Here is a 17,132-nt window from a genome sequence, read left to right on the forward strand (position 1 = left end):
GTACTCTGGACACAGCAAACTTCACTGCAGGGCTGTGTTTAAGGCCTGATAATTAATTCTTACCTGTGAGATCAGGTCCAGGATATTCTCCCTGCTCTGCTGATGGAACATAGACAGCTCTGCCACACAGTCTTCATCAAGATGTCCCAGCTGCAACAACACAATCATGAAGGGTTTGGCTTGGAAAAGGTCTCTGAGCTCCCTCAGACCAGCACCAACCCAACCCCACCATGGGCACCAAACCCTGGCCCCAGCTGCCATGGCCACAGCTTGCTGCAACACCTCCAGCCATGGGGACTGCACCACCTCCCTGGGCAGCCTCTGCCACTCCCTGACCACTCTGGCACCACAAAAATTGTTCCTCAGGCCCAACCTCAACCTCCCCTGGCACAATTCCAGGACATCTCCTCTGGTCCTGTTCTTGTTCCCAGGGAGCAGAGCCCAAGCCCCAGCTGGCTGCAGCCTCCTCTCAGGGAGCTGCAGAGAGCAATGAGGTCTCCCTCAGCCTCCTCTTCTCCACACCAACCCCCCCCAGCTCCCTCAGCTGCTCCTCCCTCCCCAGCCCTCTTCTCCAGACCCTTCCCCACCTTTCTTGCCCTTCTCTGCACCTGCTCCAGCCCCTCAGGCTCCTGCTGCCACTGAGGGCCCAGAGCTGAACCCAGCACTCAAGCTGCAGCCTCAGCAGTGCCCAGCCCAGGGGCACAATCCCTGCCCTGCTCCTGCTGCCCACACCATTGCTGCTCCAGCCCAGGATGGATACTGAAGCCTGAGGCTTTCAAGGGGTGTCACAATCCCTATCAGCCTGGAAATTACTAAGTCCATCACCCATGGTTTTACACCCTGCATTTTAAACAGTCAGTATCAAACCTAACCCTTGCATGGACCAGACTGAAGAAGTCAAACAACTTCAGCTCCACAGCCTAGCCCCTCCTGGGTGAGAGGCTGCAGATGCAGGTCAGGAAAGCTGCCAGCAGAGATTTTTCAGCAGAGAGGAAGCCACCCTTTCACCTCACCATAACTGCCAGAGGTGCTCACCACTTCCAGAGGCAGTGGGGAGGGAAGCTGGCAGCAGGAGGGAAGCTGCTCCTTAGGTGGAGGAACAGTGGCATCCAGTGGCCACAGGGAAGCAGAGCTGCTCACAACGTGCCAGGACAGCTGGGTGAGGGTTTTGTCCCCTCCAGGCCACCTGAGCCTCTCACACAAGCTCAACACAGGACACAGGCACAGGCAGGACCAGCACCCCTGAGGGTGCCTCAGCCCCTCTGTCCATGCTGCTGACAAAGCTGTTCCACAGCACTGCTGCCTGAGGGGTAGGTACTGGGACCAGTGCTGCTCAACAGCTTTGTGAGTGACATGGGCAGGGCCATGGAGGCTCCATCAGCCTCAATTCCACCCCTCTGTGGCTGACACCAAGATGTGTGACCTTGTGGACAGGCTGGAGAGAAGGGATCCATCCAGAGGGACCTCGACAGGCTGCAGAGCTGGCCCCAAGCCAACCTCCTGCAGTTCACCAAGGCCAAGGGCAAGGTTCCTGCAGCTGGCTCAGGACCATGCCCAGCACCAGTCCAGGCTGGGGGAGGAGTGGCTGAGAGCAGGCTGCAGGAGAAGGCCTTGGGGGTGCCAGGTGCTGACAAAGTGCCCAGGAGCCAGCACTGGTCCCTGGCAGCCCAGAGCCAGCTGAGTGCTGAGCTGCATCCAGAGCAGGGAGAGAGCAGCACAGGGAGAGGATTCTGCCCTCTGCTCTGCTGTGCTCAGAGCCCACCTGCAGCACTGCCTCTAGCTCTGGGCCCCAGCACAGGAAGGACCTGGAGCTGCTGGAGAGGCTCCAGAGGAGGCCACCAAGAGGAGCAGAGGCTGCAGAACCTCCCCTGTGGGACAGGCTGGGAGAGTTGGGGCTCTGCAGCCTGCAGAAGAGAAGGCTCCAGGGAGACCTCAGAGCAGCCTCCCAGCACCTGAAGGGCTGCAGGAGAGCTGGGGAGGGACTTGGGACAAGGGTTGGTAGTGCCAGGAGGAGGGAGAATGGCTTTGAGCTGGGAGAGGGCAGAGTGAGAGTGGAGAGGAGGAAGAAATTGTTGGCAGTGAGGGTGGGGAGAGACTGGCACAGGTTGCCCAGGGAGGCTGTGGCTGCCTCCTGCCTGGAGGTGTTCAGGACCAGTCTGGATCAGGCCTTAAGCAAGCTGTGCTGGGTGGAAGTGCCCCTGCCCATGGCAGGGGGCTGGAGCTGGGTGGTTGTGATGGTTTGAAACTGTCTTTTTAATTTTTCCTTGCAAAGTTCAGAACAGAGAAAGTGAAAGAGTGTAAATAAATCACTATTGGGTGTAAGAAACCAAAATACTGATTGTTCTAAACAGTTCCATTGGATAGATAGAAATGTTTAAGAACTATTACCCAAAACAAAGTGGGGCACTCTGCACATTCTGCAGTGGGGGCAGTTGCTGGGCTGTCTGGCTGCTGTTTCTTCTTCTCTTCTGGCTGAAGATAACACGTACTGACCTTGGCAGCTAAGTTAACAACTTTCTGCTTAACTAACTCTGCTTTCTGTCCAGGGGGGTCTGGGGGGAAGCTCCTGGGAGAGAGAGAGGCCCCTTTGGGAGGGTCCCCTTGGGGGGAAGCAAAGGGAGATTGATTGTGCTTTTCTGTTGATTGTATATATTTGTAAGTGTTGTGAATTTTGTATATTTGTACATATTCATTGCATTTCACTGTAGATTTTAGACTCTGCTTGTAAATACAGCTTTTCATTTGCTTCCAGACTGGGCTAGCCTGGTTATTGTCAGTGGGGGGGAATTTCAGCTCACACTGACACAGTGGTCTTGGAGGTCCCTTCCAGCCCTAAACTATTCTGTATTTCTATAAATATCTGCATTTGCATCTTCCAGTACAGAGCCAGCAGCCTGCAGAAGCAGTTGGTCATTTATCTGAAGAAAGAGTTCACGGTCTGATGAGGAGTCAGGAGTTTAGCAAATTAAGCAGCAGAATGAAATAACGGAAACAAAACAGCTCCACATTTTAAATCCCTTCTGAACAAACATCAGAAGAGAGGAATAACATTTTGGAACCAAGAGGAATTCCAGCATGGTAGAAGTTGGAAGGGAATCCTGCAGATCATTCAGTCCCAGCCCAGAGCAGGGCACCCAGCAGCACAGTGCCCAGGGGGGTGGAAGCTCTCCACACCAGGACACTCCACAACCTCTCTGGCCAGCCTGCTCCAGCCCTCCAGCACCCTCACCCCAAACAACTTTCTCCTCCTGCTCAGCTCCAACCTCCTGGGCTCCACTTTGTGCCCCTTGCCCCTTCTGCTGGCCCTGGGCACCACTCAGCACGGCCCCCTCCCCACAGCTCTTCTCTGGGGCTGCTCTTCTGCAGGCTCTCAGCCCCAGGGCTCTCAGCCTTTGCTCCTCACAGAGCTGCTCCAGGACACTCAGCATCCTCACAGCCTCCCCTGGACTATCTCCAGCACTTCCCTGTCCCTCTGGAACTGGGGAGCCTACAGTTGGTCAGGAATTAGCCAGGACCATGTCAAAGGCCATCTCTGGAGTGATGTTTTCAGTCCTCCATGGTGTGAGGATGGCAAAATGCCAGTGGGGGTGACATGGAGTACTTCAGGAGGATGGCACAAATTTACTCACTGTGTATTTGCTCTGCCACTGCACAGCATCAGAGTAGCCTTCCATCAGCCAGGGGTGGCTCAGGAGATGTTTGACTGTGATCCTCTTCTTGGGGTCCACCTGGGGAGCAATGAGAACTAAGCTGATCCTTCAGCGACTGAGGAAAGCTGATGGAGCCCTGTGTGTGTTGCTCACAAAAGGTTGGAAAAGGTCTGTGAGCTCCCCCAGTCCAGCACCATCCCAGCCCCACCATGGGCACCAAACCCTGTACCCAGCTGCCATGGCCACAGCTTGCTGCAACACCTCCAGCCATGGGGACTGCACCACCTCCCTGGGCAGCCTCTGCCACTCCCTGACCACTCTGGCACCACACAAATTGTTCCTCATGCCCAAAACCTCAACCTGCCCTTAGGCAACTTGAGGCCATCTCCTCTTGTCCCACCTCTTGCTCCCAGGGAGCAGAGCCCAAGCCCCAGCTGGCTGCAGCCTCCTCTCAGGGAGCTGCAGAGAGCAATGAGGTCTCCCTCAGCCTCCTCTTCTCCACACCAACCCCCAACAGCTCCCTCAGCTGCTCCTCCCTCCCCAGCCCTCTTCTCCAGACCCTTCCCCACCTTTCTTGCCCTTCTCTGGACCCTCTCCAGCCCCTCAGGCTCCTGCTGCCACTGAGGGGCCCAGAGCTGAACCCAACACTCAAGCTGCAGCCTCAGCAGTGCCCAGCCCAGGGGCACAATCCCTGCCCTGCTCCTGCTGCCCACACCATTGCTGCTCCAGCCCAGGCTGCTGCTGCCCTTCTTGCCCCCCTGCCCACTGCTGCCTCAGCTCCAGCTGCTGGCACCCAGCACCCCCAGGGCCTTTCCTGCTGGCCAGCTCTCAGTCCCTCTGTCCCCAGCCTGCAGCCTTCCTGGGGTAGTTGTGCCCAGGACCCAGCCCTTGGCCTTGTTCAACCTCATGGCATTGGCCTCAGCCCCTGCCCAGGTGTGACCCAGTGACCAGCAGCAGCATCTTTACCTGCAGCATCTGGCTGAGCAGCAGAGCACTGCTTGGAGACAGCCATTTTGGGACAGTGTATTTTCCTCTCTGCAGGAAAGAAGGGGATGCAAGGTGAGCCTTGAGGAGGTCAAGCACCTGGGTGATGGTGAATCCTAGTCCTGGTCCAGGCAGAAACTGCAGGCACCTGCAGGCTTAGCTTTGGGAATGAGGAAGTTTAACAGCGAGCCCAAACCCATCTGTTTTGGCACACAACCACAGAGCTGCCAGGGCTGGAAGGGACCTCAAGGCTCACCCAGTGACAACACCTGCCATGGGCAGGGACACCTCACACCACAGCAGGTTGCTCACAGCCACCTCCAGCCTGGTTGCAAACACCTCCTGGCATGAGGCTTCCACCACCTCCCTGGGCAACCTCTGCCAGTCTCTCACCACCCTCCTGGGCAAGAATTTCTTCCTCACATCCAATCTCAATCTCCCCACTTCTACTTTTGCTCCATTCCCCCCACTCCTATCCCTCCCTCACAGCCTCCAAAGTCCCTGCCCAGCTTTCCTGGAGCCCCCTTCAGATGCTGGAAGGCCACCAGAAGGTGTCGTGGGAGCCTTCTCCTCTCCAGCCTGCACAACCCCAACTCTCTCAGGCTGTCTCCAGAGCAGAGCAGCTCCAGCCCTCTGCTCCTCCTCCTGGCCCTTCTCTGGACACCTTCCAGCCCCTCCAGACCCTTCCTGCAACAGAGGCTCCAGAATTGGACACAGAGCTCCAGGAGTGGTCTGAGCAGAGTGGAGCAGAGGGGCAGAATCCCCTCCCTCGCCCTGCTGGCCACACTGCTCCTGCTGCAGCCCAGGATCTGATGCAGTTACAGCACCACAGAATGCCTCCAGGTCCTCACTATGATCTTCCTGTACACCCCCATGACATTGTCATCATCAAAGGGCAGGAATCCACACAGCAGAGCATACAGCAGCACTCCCATGCTCCAGACATCTGCCTGCAGAAGAGAACAGCAAGAGGAAATTCATCAAACCTGGCTTACAGAGCCCACACATAGCTCATGGCCAGCAGGCTCCTTCTGGACACAGCTGGTCTGTCCCAAGGGAAAGCACTCAACCCACATGCAATTGTGAATGCACTCAGGCAGGAACACTCATGACAGCAATGTCCTCTCCCCAGATCACCAAACTGCTGCATTACCTCCAGCCTACAAGGATTTCACTGGCAGGAATGGAACCAAGCTCAGCACCAGGGATTTCCTACATCTGACTGACTGCAGCAGCTCCCAGCACAGCTATCAGTGACTTAAAAGCCCTGAAGTGGTGCCAGGGGAGGTTGAGGTTGGGCATGAGGAACAATTTCTGTGGTGCCAGAGTGGTCAGGGAGTGGCAGAGGCTGCCCAGGGAGGTGGTGCAGTCCCCATGGCTGGAGGTGTTGCAGCAAGCTGTGGCCATGGCAGCTGGGGCCAGGGTTTGGTGCCCATGGTGGGGCTGGGATGGTGCTGGACTGGGGGAGCTCAGAGATTTTTCCAACCCAAACAATGCCATGGTTCTGTGCCAGCCCAGGCACAGCAAGCTCTGCATGCTGTCACTCCCACTCAAGCCATGAGGGAGAAAGAGGCTTGGAAATCACAGAGCCACAGAACATGAGGGGTTGGAAGGAACCTCTGGAGATCATCCAGTCCAAGGCCCCCACCAGAGCAGGGGCACTCAGGGCAGGGCACACAGAAACATCCAGGGGGGATTGGAAGCTCTGCACACAAGGAGACTCCACAACACCCATGGGCAGCCTGCTCCAGGCTCTGGCAGCCTCACAGGATCAAAGTTTTCCCTACATGGAACCTCCTTTGCTCCAGCTTGCACTGGATCCATAGACTGAGCTCCACTGGGCTTGAAGGACAACAACACAGCAGGGGTGAGAGGCCAAGGACAATGAAAGAGGAGAAGACACTGAGACCCTCCAGCAGCACAGCAACTCCAGAAGCTTGAGAGGGTGGCAGCTATGGCATTTGGGGTGGACTGGGGAAAGGAAACAGCAGGTCTTGGAACCCGGAATCATGGAACACCAGGTTGGAAGGCACCTCAAGGCTCATCCAGCCCCAACTCCCTGCCATGGGCAGGGAGACCTCACACCACAGCAGGTTGCTCACAGCCAGCCTGGCTTTAAACACCTCCAGGGATGAGGCTTCCACCGCCTCCCTGGGCAACCTGTGTCAGTGACTCTGGTCCAACCTTTTTAGGTGGCCTGATTTGGGCTGGGACAGAGCTGATTTTCCCTCTCAATAGCTACAGGAAGTGTTTGGGATCCCGGATGGGATTTGGTGTGAGAAGAACGTTGGTCAGAAACTGGTGTGTGGGTAATTAACAGAATAAATTAGGAGATGGAGTGGCCAGCCACAGGTTTTGGGGTCTCAGCAGTTGAGGGGAGGGCTGGAAGCCCTCTGGTGTGAAGCCAGGCTACAGGGTTGGGCCTGTGCAGCCTGGAGAGGAAAAGGCTCCAGGGACACCTCCTGGTGGCCTTGCAGTGCCTGAAGGCTGAGCAGAAAGCTGGGGACAGAGTTTTTGCCAGGGCCTGTTGTGCCAGGCCAAGGGGGGATGGTTAGGACCCCAAGAGGGAGCCTGAGAGTGGAGAGAAGGGAGAAAGGTTTGAGGTGAGGGTGGGGAGAGCCTGGCCCAGGGTGCCCAGAGAGGTGGAGCTGCCCCATGGCTGGCAGCAGTGCAGCTCAGGTTGGTTGTGGCTCTCGTTGGGGATGTCCCTGGGGGCTGCAGGGGGTTGGAATAGAGGAGTTTTAAAAGTCCCTTCCCATCCAAACCCTTCCATGAGCTGTGACCCAGAGCCCCATGAGCTATCCCCAGGACTGCTGAGGTTGGCTCCACCTGGGCACAGGTCACCCAGGGGCACTGGAGAGGGACCACCAGGACCACCCCTGAACCTCACCATCTCCAAGCACACGAAGGGAAAGCAGCTCCCTGACCCCCACAGCTGTCACCTACCTCAGAGCCAATGTAGGCTTTGCCCTGGATCAGCTCTGGTGCTGCATAGGCTGGGCTCCCACAGCAGGTGTTCAGGTGGTAATCAAGGCCACCCTGAAGGGGAAAAACACAGAAGAAAGGTGGGAGTGGAGCACTGCCTCTACCACAGCTCAAATCTTCTGCCCATGACAGCAGAGGCCTCAGGGGCCTGGTTCTCCTCTGCTGGGTATCCACATCCAGCTTGTATTTGGTTTGGGGTAATGAATATCCAGGCAGGTGGTGTAAGCCTAGGAGGATCCCACAGCAGCTGAGACCCCAGGCTGCTCACCCAGCTGTGAACCCAGCAGCCTTCTCCTCATGCCTGCCACCTCTCATCTCTTCACACTCAGAAAGAGAAGAAAGTGCTCTGAGAGCTCCCGAGCAAGAGGCTCCCTGGTGAACTGTCCCAGTGATGCACAGAACTGTCCCAGTGAGGGAATGGTTTGGGTGGGAAGGGATCACAGAATTGTCAGGGTTGGAAGGGACCTCAAGGTTCACAGGCTCAGAGGATGTTAGGGGTTGGAAGGGACCTCTGGAGATCTTCCAGTCCAAGCCCCTGCCAGAGCAGGACCACAGAATCCAGCACAGGTCCCACAGGAACACACCCGGGGGGTGTTGGAAGCTCTCCACACAAGGACACTCCACAACCTCTCTGGCCAGCCTGCTCCAGCCCTCCAGCACCCTCACCCCAAACAACTTTCTCCTCCTGCTCAGCTCCAACCTCCTGGGCTCCACTTTGTGCCCCTTGCCCCTTCTGCTGGCCCTAGGCACCACTCAGCACGGCCTGGCCCCAGCCTCTTGCCCCCTCCCCACAGCTCCTTTAGCTCTTGCTGAGCATTGCTCAGCTGCCCTCTGGGGCTGCTCTTCTGCAGGCTCTCAGCCCCAGGGCTCTCAGCTCCTCACACAGCTGCTCCAGGACCCTCAGCAGCTTTGCAGCCTGCCATGGACCTTCTCCAGCAGTTCTCTGTCTGTCCTGAGATGGGGAGTCCAAAACTGGACAGAACACTCCAGATGTGCCCTCACCAGTGCAGACCAGAGGAGGAGAACCTCCCTTACCCTGCTGCCCACAGTCTTTTTCATGCACTCCAGGAAACCACTGCCCTTTCTGGCCAGGAGGACGTGTTGCTGTCCCATGGAGAACTTGGGACAAGCTATGTTTGGCCTCCAAGATGCTCTGAGTGAAGTAACATGCTCCCAGGACAAGGAACTTTGGCTCAGTCAGATCTTCCTCCCACTGACCTGTTTAACAGCGCCCACTTGGAGGTGAAGCTGACAGACCCCAGGGAACTCAAGTGTAGGCTCAGAGAGCAGCTGAGGGCACACAGGAGCTGCTGGACTGGCAGCTGTGTGAGAGTGCAGCAGCTAATTCAGGCCCAGTCTGTGGCAACTCTTACCTTGGGCTTTGCACAAAGTCCAAAGTCTATCAGCTTCAGGTTATGGTCCCCATCAATCAACAGATTTTCCTGCAGAAACAGAAAGTGCTGAGGACCTCTCCTGTAACCCCAGAGAGCCACAGCTGCTTTCACCTCATTTCTTCCTGCCATTAGCTAAAGCTCACAGAACCCCAGACTGGGTTGGGTGGGAAGGAACCTTCCAAGCTCTTGCAGCCCAGCCCCCTGCAGCCCCTAGGGACATATCCAACCTCAGCCACAACCAACCTGAGCTGCACTGCTGCCAGCCATGGGGCAGCTCCACTTCTCTGGGCACCCTGGGCCAGGCTCTCCCCACCCTCAGCCTCAAACCTTTCTCCCTTCTCTCCACTCTCAGACTCCCTCTTGCACTCCAAACCATCCCCCCTTGGCCTGGCACAACAGGCCCTGGCAAAAACTCTGTCCCCAGCTGTCTGCTTGGCACTGCAAGGTCAGCAGGAGGTGTCCCTGGGGACCCCAACCCTGCCAGCCTGGCCTCCCAGCAAAGGGCTTCCAGCCCTGCCAGCACTGCTGTGGCCTCCTCTGGCCCTGCTCCAGCAGCTCCCTGTCTGTGCTGAGCACTCCAGAGCTGCCCCAGCACTGCAGGGGAGGTCTGAGCAGAGCACAGCAGAGGGGCAGAATCCCCTCCCTGGACTGAAGCTCAGAGGATGGCCACCAGTTTGTTTCCTTAGTGAAGAGAGCCTGAGGGAAAGCATTTTTCAGCCTGCAGTGAGGAAAGCCTCAGAGGAGAGCTCAGGAGAAGCTTCTAACACCTACAAGGAGGGCACAGCAGAGTAGCCCCACAAAGCCTGTCCCCAGGTAAAGCTGCTGCAGAGGGGAAAACAGAGAGGCCCCTGCAGCACTGCAGCTCAGATGCATGTCTCTGCTCCACTGCCAGCTGCAGTCTGCTGCTCACAGGAAGCTCGTTCCTCAGACACAGCCACAAACCAGCTCAGCTTGGAGGAGTTCAGCATTGAGTGCACCCTCAGCAGGTCTGCTGATGACACCAAGCTGTGTGGTGCTGCTGACAGCTGGAGGGAAGGGATCCATCCAGAGGGACCTGGACAGGCTGGAGGGGTGAGCCCTTGGCAACCTCAGGAGGTTCAACAAGACCAAGGGCAAGGTCCTGCAGCTGGGTCAGGGCAATCCCAAGCACAAATCCAGGCTGGGCAGGGACTGGCTGGAGAGCAGCCCTGAGGAGAGGGACTTGGGGGTGCTGGGGGAGGAGAAGCTCAACCTGAGTCCCCAGGGAGCACTTGCAGCCCAGAGAGCCAAGCAGAGCCTGGGCTGCAGCAGGAGCAGTGTGGCCAGCAGGGCCAGGGAGAGGATTCTGCCCCTCTGCTCCACTCTGCTCAGACCACTCCTGGAGCTCTGTGTCCAGGTCTGCAGCCTCTATTCCAGGAAGGGGCTGGAGGGGCTGGAAGGTGTCCAGAGAAGGGCCAGGAGGAGGAGCAGAGGGCTGGAGCTGCTCTGCTCTGGAGACAGCCTGAGAGAGTTGGGGTTGTGCAGGCTGGAGAGGAGAAGGCTCCCACGACACCTTCTGGTGGCCTTCCAGCATCTGAAGGGGGCTACAAGAAAGCTGGGGAGGGACTTTGGAGGGTGTGAGGGAGGGATAGGACTGAGGGGGATGGAGCAAAAGTAGATGTGGGGAGATTGAGATTGGATGTGAGGAAGAAATTCTTGCCCAGGAGGGTGGTGAGAGACTGGCAGAGGTTGTCCAGGGAGGTGGTTGAGGCCCCATCCCTGGAGGTGTTTGCAGCCAGGCTGGATGTGGCTGTGAGTAACCTGTTCTGGTGTGAGGTGTCCCTGCCCATGGCAGTGAGGTTAGAACTGGCTGAGCCTTGAGGTCCCTTCCAACCCTGACTGACTTTATGATCCTATTGTATGATTGTTTAAGGGTAAGGAATTGGCTGGATGGCTGCACCCAGGGACTATCAACCAAGGGCTCAACATCCAGGATGCCATTGGCCTTCTTGGCCACCTGGGCACACTGTTGGCTCCTGTTCACTGCTGTCCACCAGCACCCCCAGGTCCCTTTCCTGCCTGCCTGCTCTCCAGCACCTCTGTCCCCAGCCTGCCCGGATGCCTGAGGCTGCAGTGGCCAACGGGGGGGGCAGGGAGGGGAAGCTGGGACAGGGAGCGGGGGCCGGAGGCAGGGTGGGGAGGCTGAGGCTTACTGGCTTGAGGTCCCTGTGGGCATAGCCCTGGCTGTGGACGTAGGCCATGGCAGAGACGATCTGCCGGAAGAAGCTGCGAGTCTCCTGCTGCGACAGCCGGTCCCTGGAGATGATGTAGTCAAACAGCTCTCCCCCAGGGCAGTACTGCAGGGGAAGAGGGACACAGACAGCTGCAGCACAGGCACAGGGCACAGGGACAGCAGCAGGAGCCCTAGGCAGCAGCTGCACCACAGCCCTGTGCTGCCTCCGCTCTGCCGCCACAGGCCCTGGGTCAGGGCTGAGGCAAACCCAGGGGAGAGAGGCAGCAGGGCAGGGGGGAAGGGGTCTCTGGAGGTCACCCCCTGCAGTCCCCTGCCAGAGCAGGGTCACACAGAATCCAGCACAGGTCCCACAGGAACACACCCGGGGGGTGTTGGAAGCTCTCCACACAAGGACACTCCACAACCTCTCTGGCCAGCCTGCTCCAGCCCTCCAGCACCCTCACCCCAAACAACTTTCTCCTCCTGCTCAGCTCCAACCTCCTGGGCTCCACTTTGTGCCCCTTGCCCCTTCTGCTGGCCCTGGGCACCACTCAGCAGGGCCTGGCCTCATCCCTCCAGAGAAGGAGACTGCACCAGCTCTCAGGCTGGTGCCCAGGGCGATGTCACCCCAACAGCCAATTCCTCACCTCCAGAACCATGAATATCTTCCTGCTTGTCTCTACCACGTGATAGAGCTGGCAGATGTGCTGGTGGCTCAGGTTCTTCATGGCATCAATCTCTACCTTCACACGGGGCAGGTCGTCCTAGGAGACAACCACCACAGCAAGCTGTGGCCCTGGGGGCTGCTCTGGCAGGGGGCACAGAGCACCAGGCTGTGGTGCCACACACCACCATGCCACAGCACCCCCGTGGCAGCCAACAGCCCACAGGCAGCTCAGCAATTCCTCTGCTGCTGCTCCCCTGACCTTCTGGGCAGGCTGGGCAGCAAGGCCCAGATGTGCAGCAGATGTGAAACAGCTGCTGGCTCCTCTTCAGCTGTGGCAGTTTTAGGCTGTGCCCTAGAGAATTCTCCACAGGCCTTGATCAGAAATTGATAGAATGCAAATAAATTACCATTGGATGTGGAAAAAAAAAAGATAAGATGTGAATCACCCCTTTGGTCTGATCTCTCCCATGAAGGTAGTTGAGGGGGAAGCTGTTGGCACTCCCCTGGTTTTGTCCGGGGGGGTTTGTGCTGCTAATGAGTTGTAAAAATATGCAAATATTGTATATTTTGTACATATTCACTGCACTTCATGCTTCCAGACTGTAGTTCTACTTGTAAACACAGCAACACTTGCTTTCCAACTCAGGTGGTCTGGCAGTGTTGTGCTGGGGGGGAACTTCAACCCACCACAGCTCCTTTTGGAACTGAGGAGCCCAGAACTGGACACAAGATTCCAAATTCTGCCTCGATTGCTGCAAAAGCCTTTAACTTCTCAACATTTAATTCCTCCCTTTTGCAGCCCTCCCACAAGAGCAGCCAAGATCTCACAGAACCACAGAGTGTTAGGGGTTGGAGGGACCTCCAGAGATCACCCAGACCAAGCCCCTGCCTGAGCACCCAGGGCAGGGCACAGAGAACACATCCAAGGGGGGTTGGAAGCTCTGCACACAAGGAGACTCCACAACCTCTCTGGGCAGCCTGCTCCAGGCTCTGGCACCCTCACAGGATCAAAGTTTTCCCTCCTGTGGCACCTCCTCTGCTCCAGCTTGCCCCCAGTGCCCCTTGTGCTGTCCTTGGCCATCCCTGAGCAGAGCCTGGCTCCAGCCCTGCACATCTTTATCCCAGCCATGAGGGCAGCCCTCAGGCTCCTCTGCTCCCAGCTCCAAGCCCCAGCTCCCTCAGCCTGGCCTCCCAGGAGATGTTCCTCTGCCTGCAGCACCTCTGTGCCTCTGCCATGGACTCTCTCCAGCAGTTCCCTGAGCTCCTGCTGCAACTGAGGGACCCACAACTGGACACAAGATTCCAGAGGAGGCCTCAGCAGGGCAAGGCAGAGGGCAGGAGAACCTCTCTGACCTACTCCCCACAGCCCTTCTGATGCACCCCAGGCTGCCCTTGGCCTCCTTGGCCACCAGGGCACATTGCTGGCCCAGGGGCATCCTTCCGGCCACCAGCACCCCCAGCTCCCTCTCCCCTGCACTGCTCTCCAGCAGCTCAGTCCCCAACCTCTCCTGCTCCCTGGGGCTGTTCTCTGCCAGCTGTCAGACTCTGCCCTTGCCCTTCTTGGCTTTGATTCCCTTTCTCCCCACCCAGCTCTGCAGCCTGGCCAGGGCTGGATTGATGGCAGCACAGCCTGAGGGCTGTCCCCACTGCTCCCAACTGCCTGGCAGTGCCCTCTGTGCCCTCAGCCAGGTCGTTGATGTAGGTATTGAATAGCTCTGGTCCCAGTCCTGATCCCCACTAGGCACAGACCTCCAGCTGGACCCTGTTCCGTTGACCCCAGTCCCCTGAGGGACCCCCACCAAGAAGATAGAAGTTCTGTGGAAAGACAGGACCATGCCAACTAAAGCCTTGGTGCTGGAGTATGCACAGACAAGGGCCCAGCCTCCTTAACCCCAAGGGTCCCTTGGTGAAGGCTGAATTCAGGCCAAGCTTCCCTTTGTGCAGCCCTCAGGCAGGGCTGAGGCTCAGGCTGGGACATTGTGCAGTGCCACCCAGCCATGGTGGCATCTTCCCAGGTGCTGCACTGCCTGCTGAGCTCCTCTTGGAACATCAGCACTGGGTAGTCCTCCTGTTCTGCCAGCTGTTGAAACCCCTGCAAAACCACAGCCCCTAACAGTCAACACCCAAGAGGAGCAGCAAGCAGCAGCCCTTCCATGGTTCCCCATGCTCTAGAGGGCTGCACAAGAGCAGCAGGAGAGGCTGCAGGCCTGGAGGCCTCTTCTTGTCTTACCCCTAGGGCGAGTTTGTCCATGATCTTGATTGCCACTTTTTCACCTGTGAGATGATGTCGTGCAAGCTTCACCTTGGCAAAGCCTCCTGGAAGTCAAGAGGCAGGCAGGCAGTCAGAGCTCAGGCTAGGGATGTGTTCTCTGCCCTGCAACCTCACAGCTGCACTGCAGTGTGCACAGCCTGCAAGTGGCTTAGCTGGAGGAAGAAGCCACAACTAACACCAACTTCCAGCACAGAGCTCTCTCCCCCACAGCAAACAGAGAACCCCAGGCTGAGTTGTGTGGGAAGGAACCTTCCAAGCTCCTGCAGTCCAGCCCCCCGCAGTCCCCAGGGACATCCCCAACCAGAGCCACAACCAATCTGAGCTGCACTGCTGCCAGCCATGGGGCAGCTCCACTTCTCTGGGCACCCTGGGCCAGGCTCTCCCCACCCTCAGCCTCAAACCTTTCTCTCTTCTCTCCACTCTCAGACTCCCTCTTGCACTCCAAACCATCCCCCCTTGGCCTGGCACAACAGGCCCTGGCAAAAACTCTGTCCCCAGCTTTCTGCTTGGCACTGCAAGGTCAGCAGGAGGTGTCCCTAGAGACCCCAACCCTGCCAGCCTGGCCTCCCAGCAAAGGGCTTCCAGCCCTGCCAGCACTGCTGTGGCCTCCTCTGGCCCTGCTCCAGCAGCTCCCTGTCTGTGCTGAGCACTCCAGAGCTGCCCCAGCACTGCAGGGGAGGTCTGAGCAGAGCACAGCAGAGGGGCAGAATCCTCTCCCTGCCCCTGCTGCCCACACTGCTGGGGGGCAGCCCAAGGCAGGGCTGGCAGTGCTTGGTGCCAAGCCATAGACTCTGTAAAGTGTTAATCCAAAGTCTGCCAGCCTAGACCCAGATAAAGCAGTCAGACAGCTGCACACATCTGTCTGCAGCCACAGGTGAAGCCTACCTGTTCCAATGGTTTCATACAATTCATAGTACTTGAGAATTTCTTCATAGTCACCTAGAGCCATTCTCAGGGGCACAAGGATCTGCAATTCCTCTCAGCACCTGCAAGGACAAAGCAGAGCCAGAGTTCACCCTTGGCCAAGACTCCTGGACATTTGCAGCAGCTGTGTTTGGGGAGGGTCAAGCGGTGAGCAGCTTTCAGAGCAGTCTTGGAAGAGTTGGAAGAGACTTTTAAGGTCCTGGAGTCCAACCCTCAGCTCAGCACTGCCAGGGCACCCCCAAGCCATGGCCCTCAGCACCACAGCTTCACAACTCTGAAACCCCTGCAGGCATGGGGACTCCACTGCTGCCCTGGGCAGCCTGGGGCAGGCCTGGACAACCCTCAAGGGGCAGACATTTTTCACAGAATCACAGGATGCCAGGGGCTGGAAGGGACCTGGAAAGCTCACCCAGCCCAACCCCCCACCAGAGCAGGGGCACCCAGAGCAGCTCACACAGGAACTCATCCAGGTGGGGTTGGAATATCCCCAGAGAGGGAGACTCCACAACCCCCCTGGGCAGCCTGCTCCAGGGCTCTGTCACCCTCACAGGGAATTCTTCCTCCTGTTCCCATGGCACTTCCTCTGCCTCAGCTTCCACCACTGCCCCTTGAGCTGGCACTGGGCATCACCCAGCAGAGTCTGGCTCCAGCCTCTGGGCACTCCCCCTGCACATCTTGATCCCCAGCAATGAGCTCACCCTCAGGCTCCTCCTCTGCAAGCCACAGACCCTCAGCTCCCTCAGGCTCTCCATGTGAGGAAGATCTTCCACTGCCTGCAGCAGCTTAGTAGCTCTGCTCTGGACTCTCTCAAGCAGTTCCCTGAGCTCCTGCTGCAACTGAGGGGCCCAGAACTGGACACAGGATTCCAGATGTGGCCTCAGCAGGGCAGAGCAGAGGGACAGGAGAACCTCTCTGACCCTGTGCACCCCTTCCAATCCACCCCAGAATGGTGTTGGCCTTCCTGGCCACCAGAGCACATTGCTGGCTCATTTTCCCTTGTGTGCAACCTAAATCTCCCCTGGAGCAACTGGAAACCTTTTCATAGAGTCACAGAATGGGTTGGGGTGGAAGTGACCTTAAAGCTCCTCCAGTCCCCCTGCCATGGGCAGGGACACCTCCCACCAGCACAGCTTGCTTAAGGCCTCATCCAACCTGGTCCTGAACACCTCCAGGGAGGAGGCAGCCACAGCCTCCCTGGATAACCTGTGCCAGTCTCTCCCCATCCTCACGGCCAATTTTCCTGAAACCAGGAGCCTGCCCTAGGGCTGCCTCCACCACGCGACGGTTTCCTCCTCCACAGGACAAATATTGAGACGCAAGAAGACGCCGCAGGCCCCAACCCTCCCCTTCCCTCCTCCTCTGGCTGTCCTCTGCTTGGCTCCCGCGCCGACCGAACCTCTAAGGGACCACACGGAGAGAACCCAAGTCGAGACCAAGGCTTCCCCAGGGTCTTACCGCAGGGTGCCCGGCGAAGGGACCGCCGGCAGCGGCGGCGGCAGTCACAGGCCGGGCCGTGGGCGAGGGGCGGCGGCGGCAGTCACAGGCCGGGCCGTGGGCGAGCGGCGGTAGCGGAGCGGCAGCGCGGACGTTGCTGTTCAAATCTCCCAGCCGCCGAGCCGCTTCCAACCAGGCTTCCGCGGCAACCAATTCCCGCGCAGAAGCTGACCGGAATAGGCGGGGACGCGGTGTTCATGATGGGAGGGAGGTCGATACGGCCATGATGGAAAGGTCAGCGCTGCCCTCTCGTTGCCGGTGGGGAGAGCGTCGGCTCTGTCCGCTCCCCATGCAGATGGGAAGCAACACAGGCTCACATGGGAAGCTCCGCGCCTCCCTCAACCAGCAAATACTGGTACCGGGAGGCCTGCACCGCCGGGTCTGCCGCCGCGCACAAGATGGCGGCCGGTGAGCAGCCACTCACAAGATGGCCGCGGGGGGTGGGCAGACTACGGCTGCCGGCAGACTCGGCGGGCCTTGCTCCTGTCCCCTCATGTGTGCGCAGGCCGCCGCTGTCCCCAGCACCACGACCGCCCGGCCCCGGCTCATGGTGGAGCAGCCTGGGGCAGGT

At 58.3% G+C, this 17,132-nt stretch overlaps 1 protein-coding gene across 1 annotated transcript in view; it reads right to left on the minus strand.

Moving 5' to 3' along the window:
• MELK (maternal embryonic leucine zipper kinase) overlaps window positions 1-15,092 on the minus strand; it is a gene marked incomplete at its 3' end in the record, with an annotated part of 28,496 nt that extends 13,404 nt beyond the window's left edge. The window contains exons 1-10 of the mRNA XM_054398358.1: window positions 15,029-15,092; window positions 14,102-14,187; window positions 11,852-11,968; window positions 11,185-11,328; window positions 8,993-9,061; window positions 7,581-7,673; window positions 5,486-5,584; window positions 4,617-4,685; window positions 3,630-3,728; window positions 64-150 (exon numbers count right to left, since the gene is read on the minus strand). Coding sequence (XP_054254333.1) covers window positions 64-150; window positions 3,630-3,728; window positions 4,617-4,685; window positions 5,486-5,584; window positions 7,581-7,673; window positions 8,993-9,061; window positions 11,185-11,328; window positions 11,852-11,968; window positions 14,102-14,187; window positions 15,029-15,092 — 927 coding nt within the window. The remainder of the gene's footprint in view (window positions 1-63; window positions 151-3,629; window positions 3,729-4,616; window positions 4,686-5,485; window positions 5,585-7,580; window positions 7,674-8,992; window positions 9,062-11,184; window positions 11,329-11,851; window positions 11,969-14,101; window positions 14,188-15,028) is intronic.
• Between the last annotated feature and the right edge of the window lie 2,040 nt (window positions 15,093-17,132).

Source organism: Indicator indicator (assembly GCF_027791375.1).
Source record: "Indicator indicator isolate 239-I01 chromosome Z unlocalized genomic scaffold, UM_Iind_1.1 iindZ_random_scaffold_125, whole genome shotgun sequence".
Taxonomy (NCBI): domain Eukaryota; kingdom Metazoa; phylum Chordata; class Aves; order Piciformes; family Indicatoridae; genus Indicator; species Indicator indicator.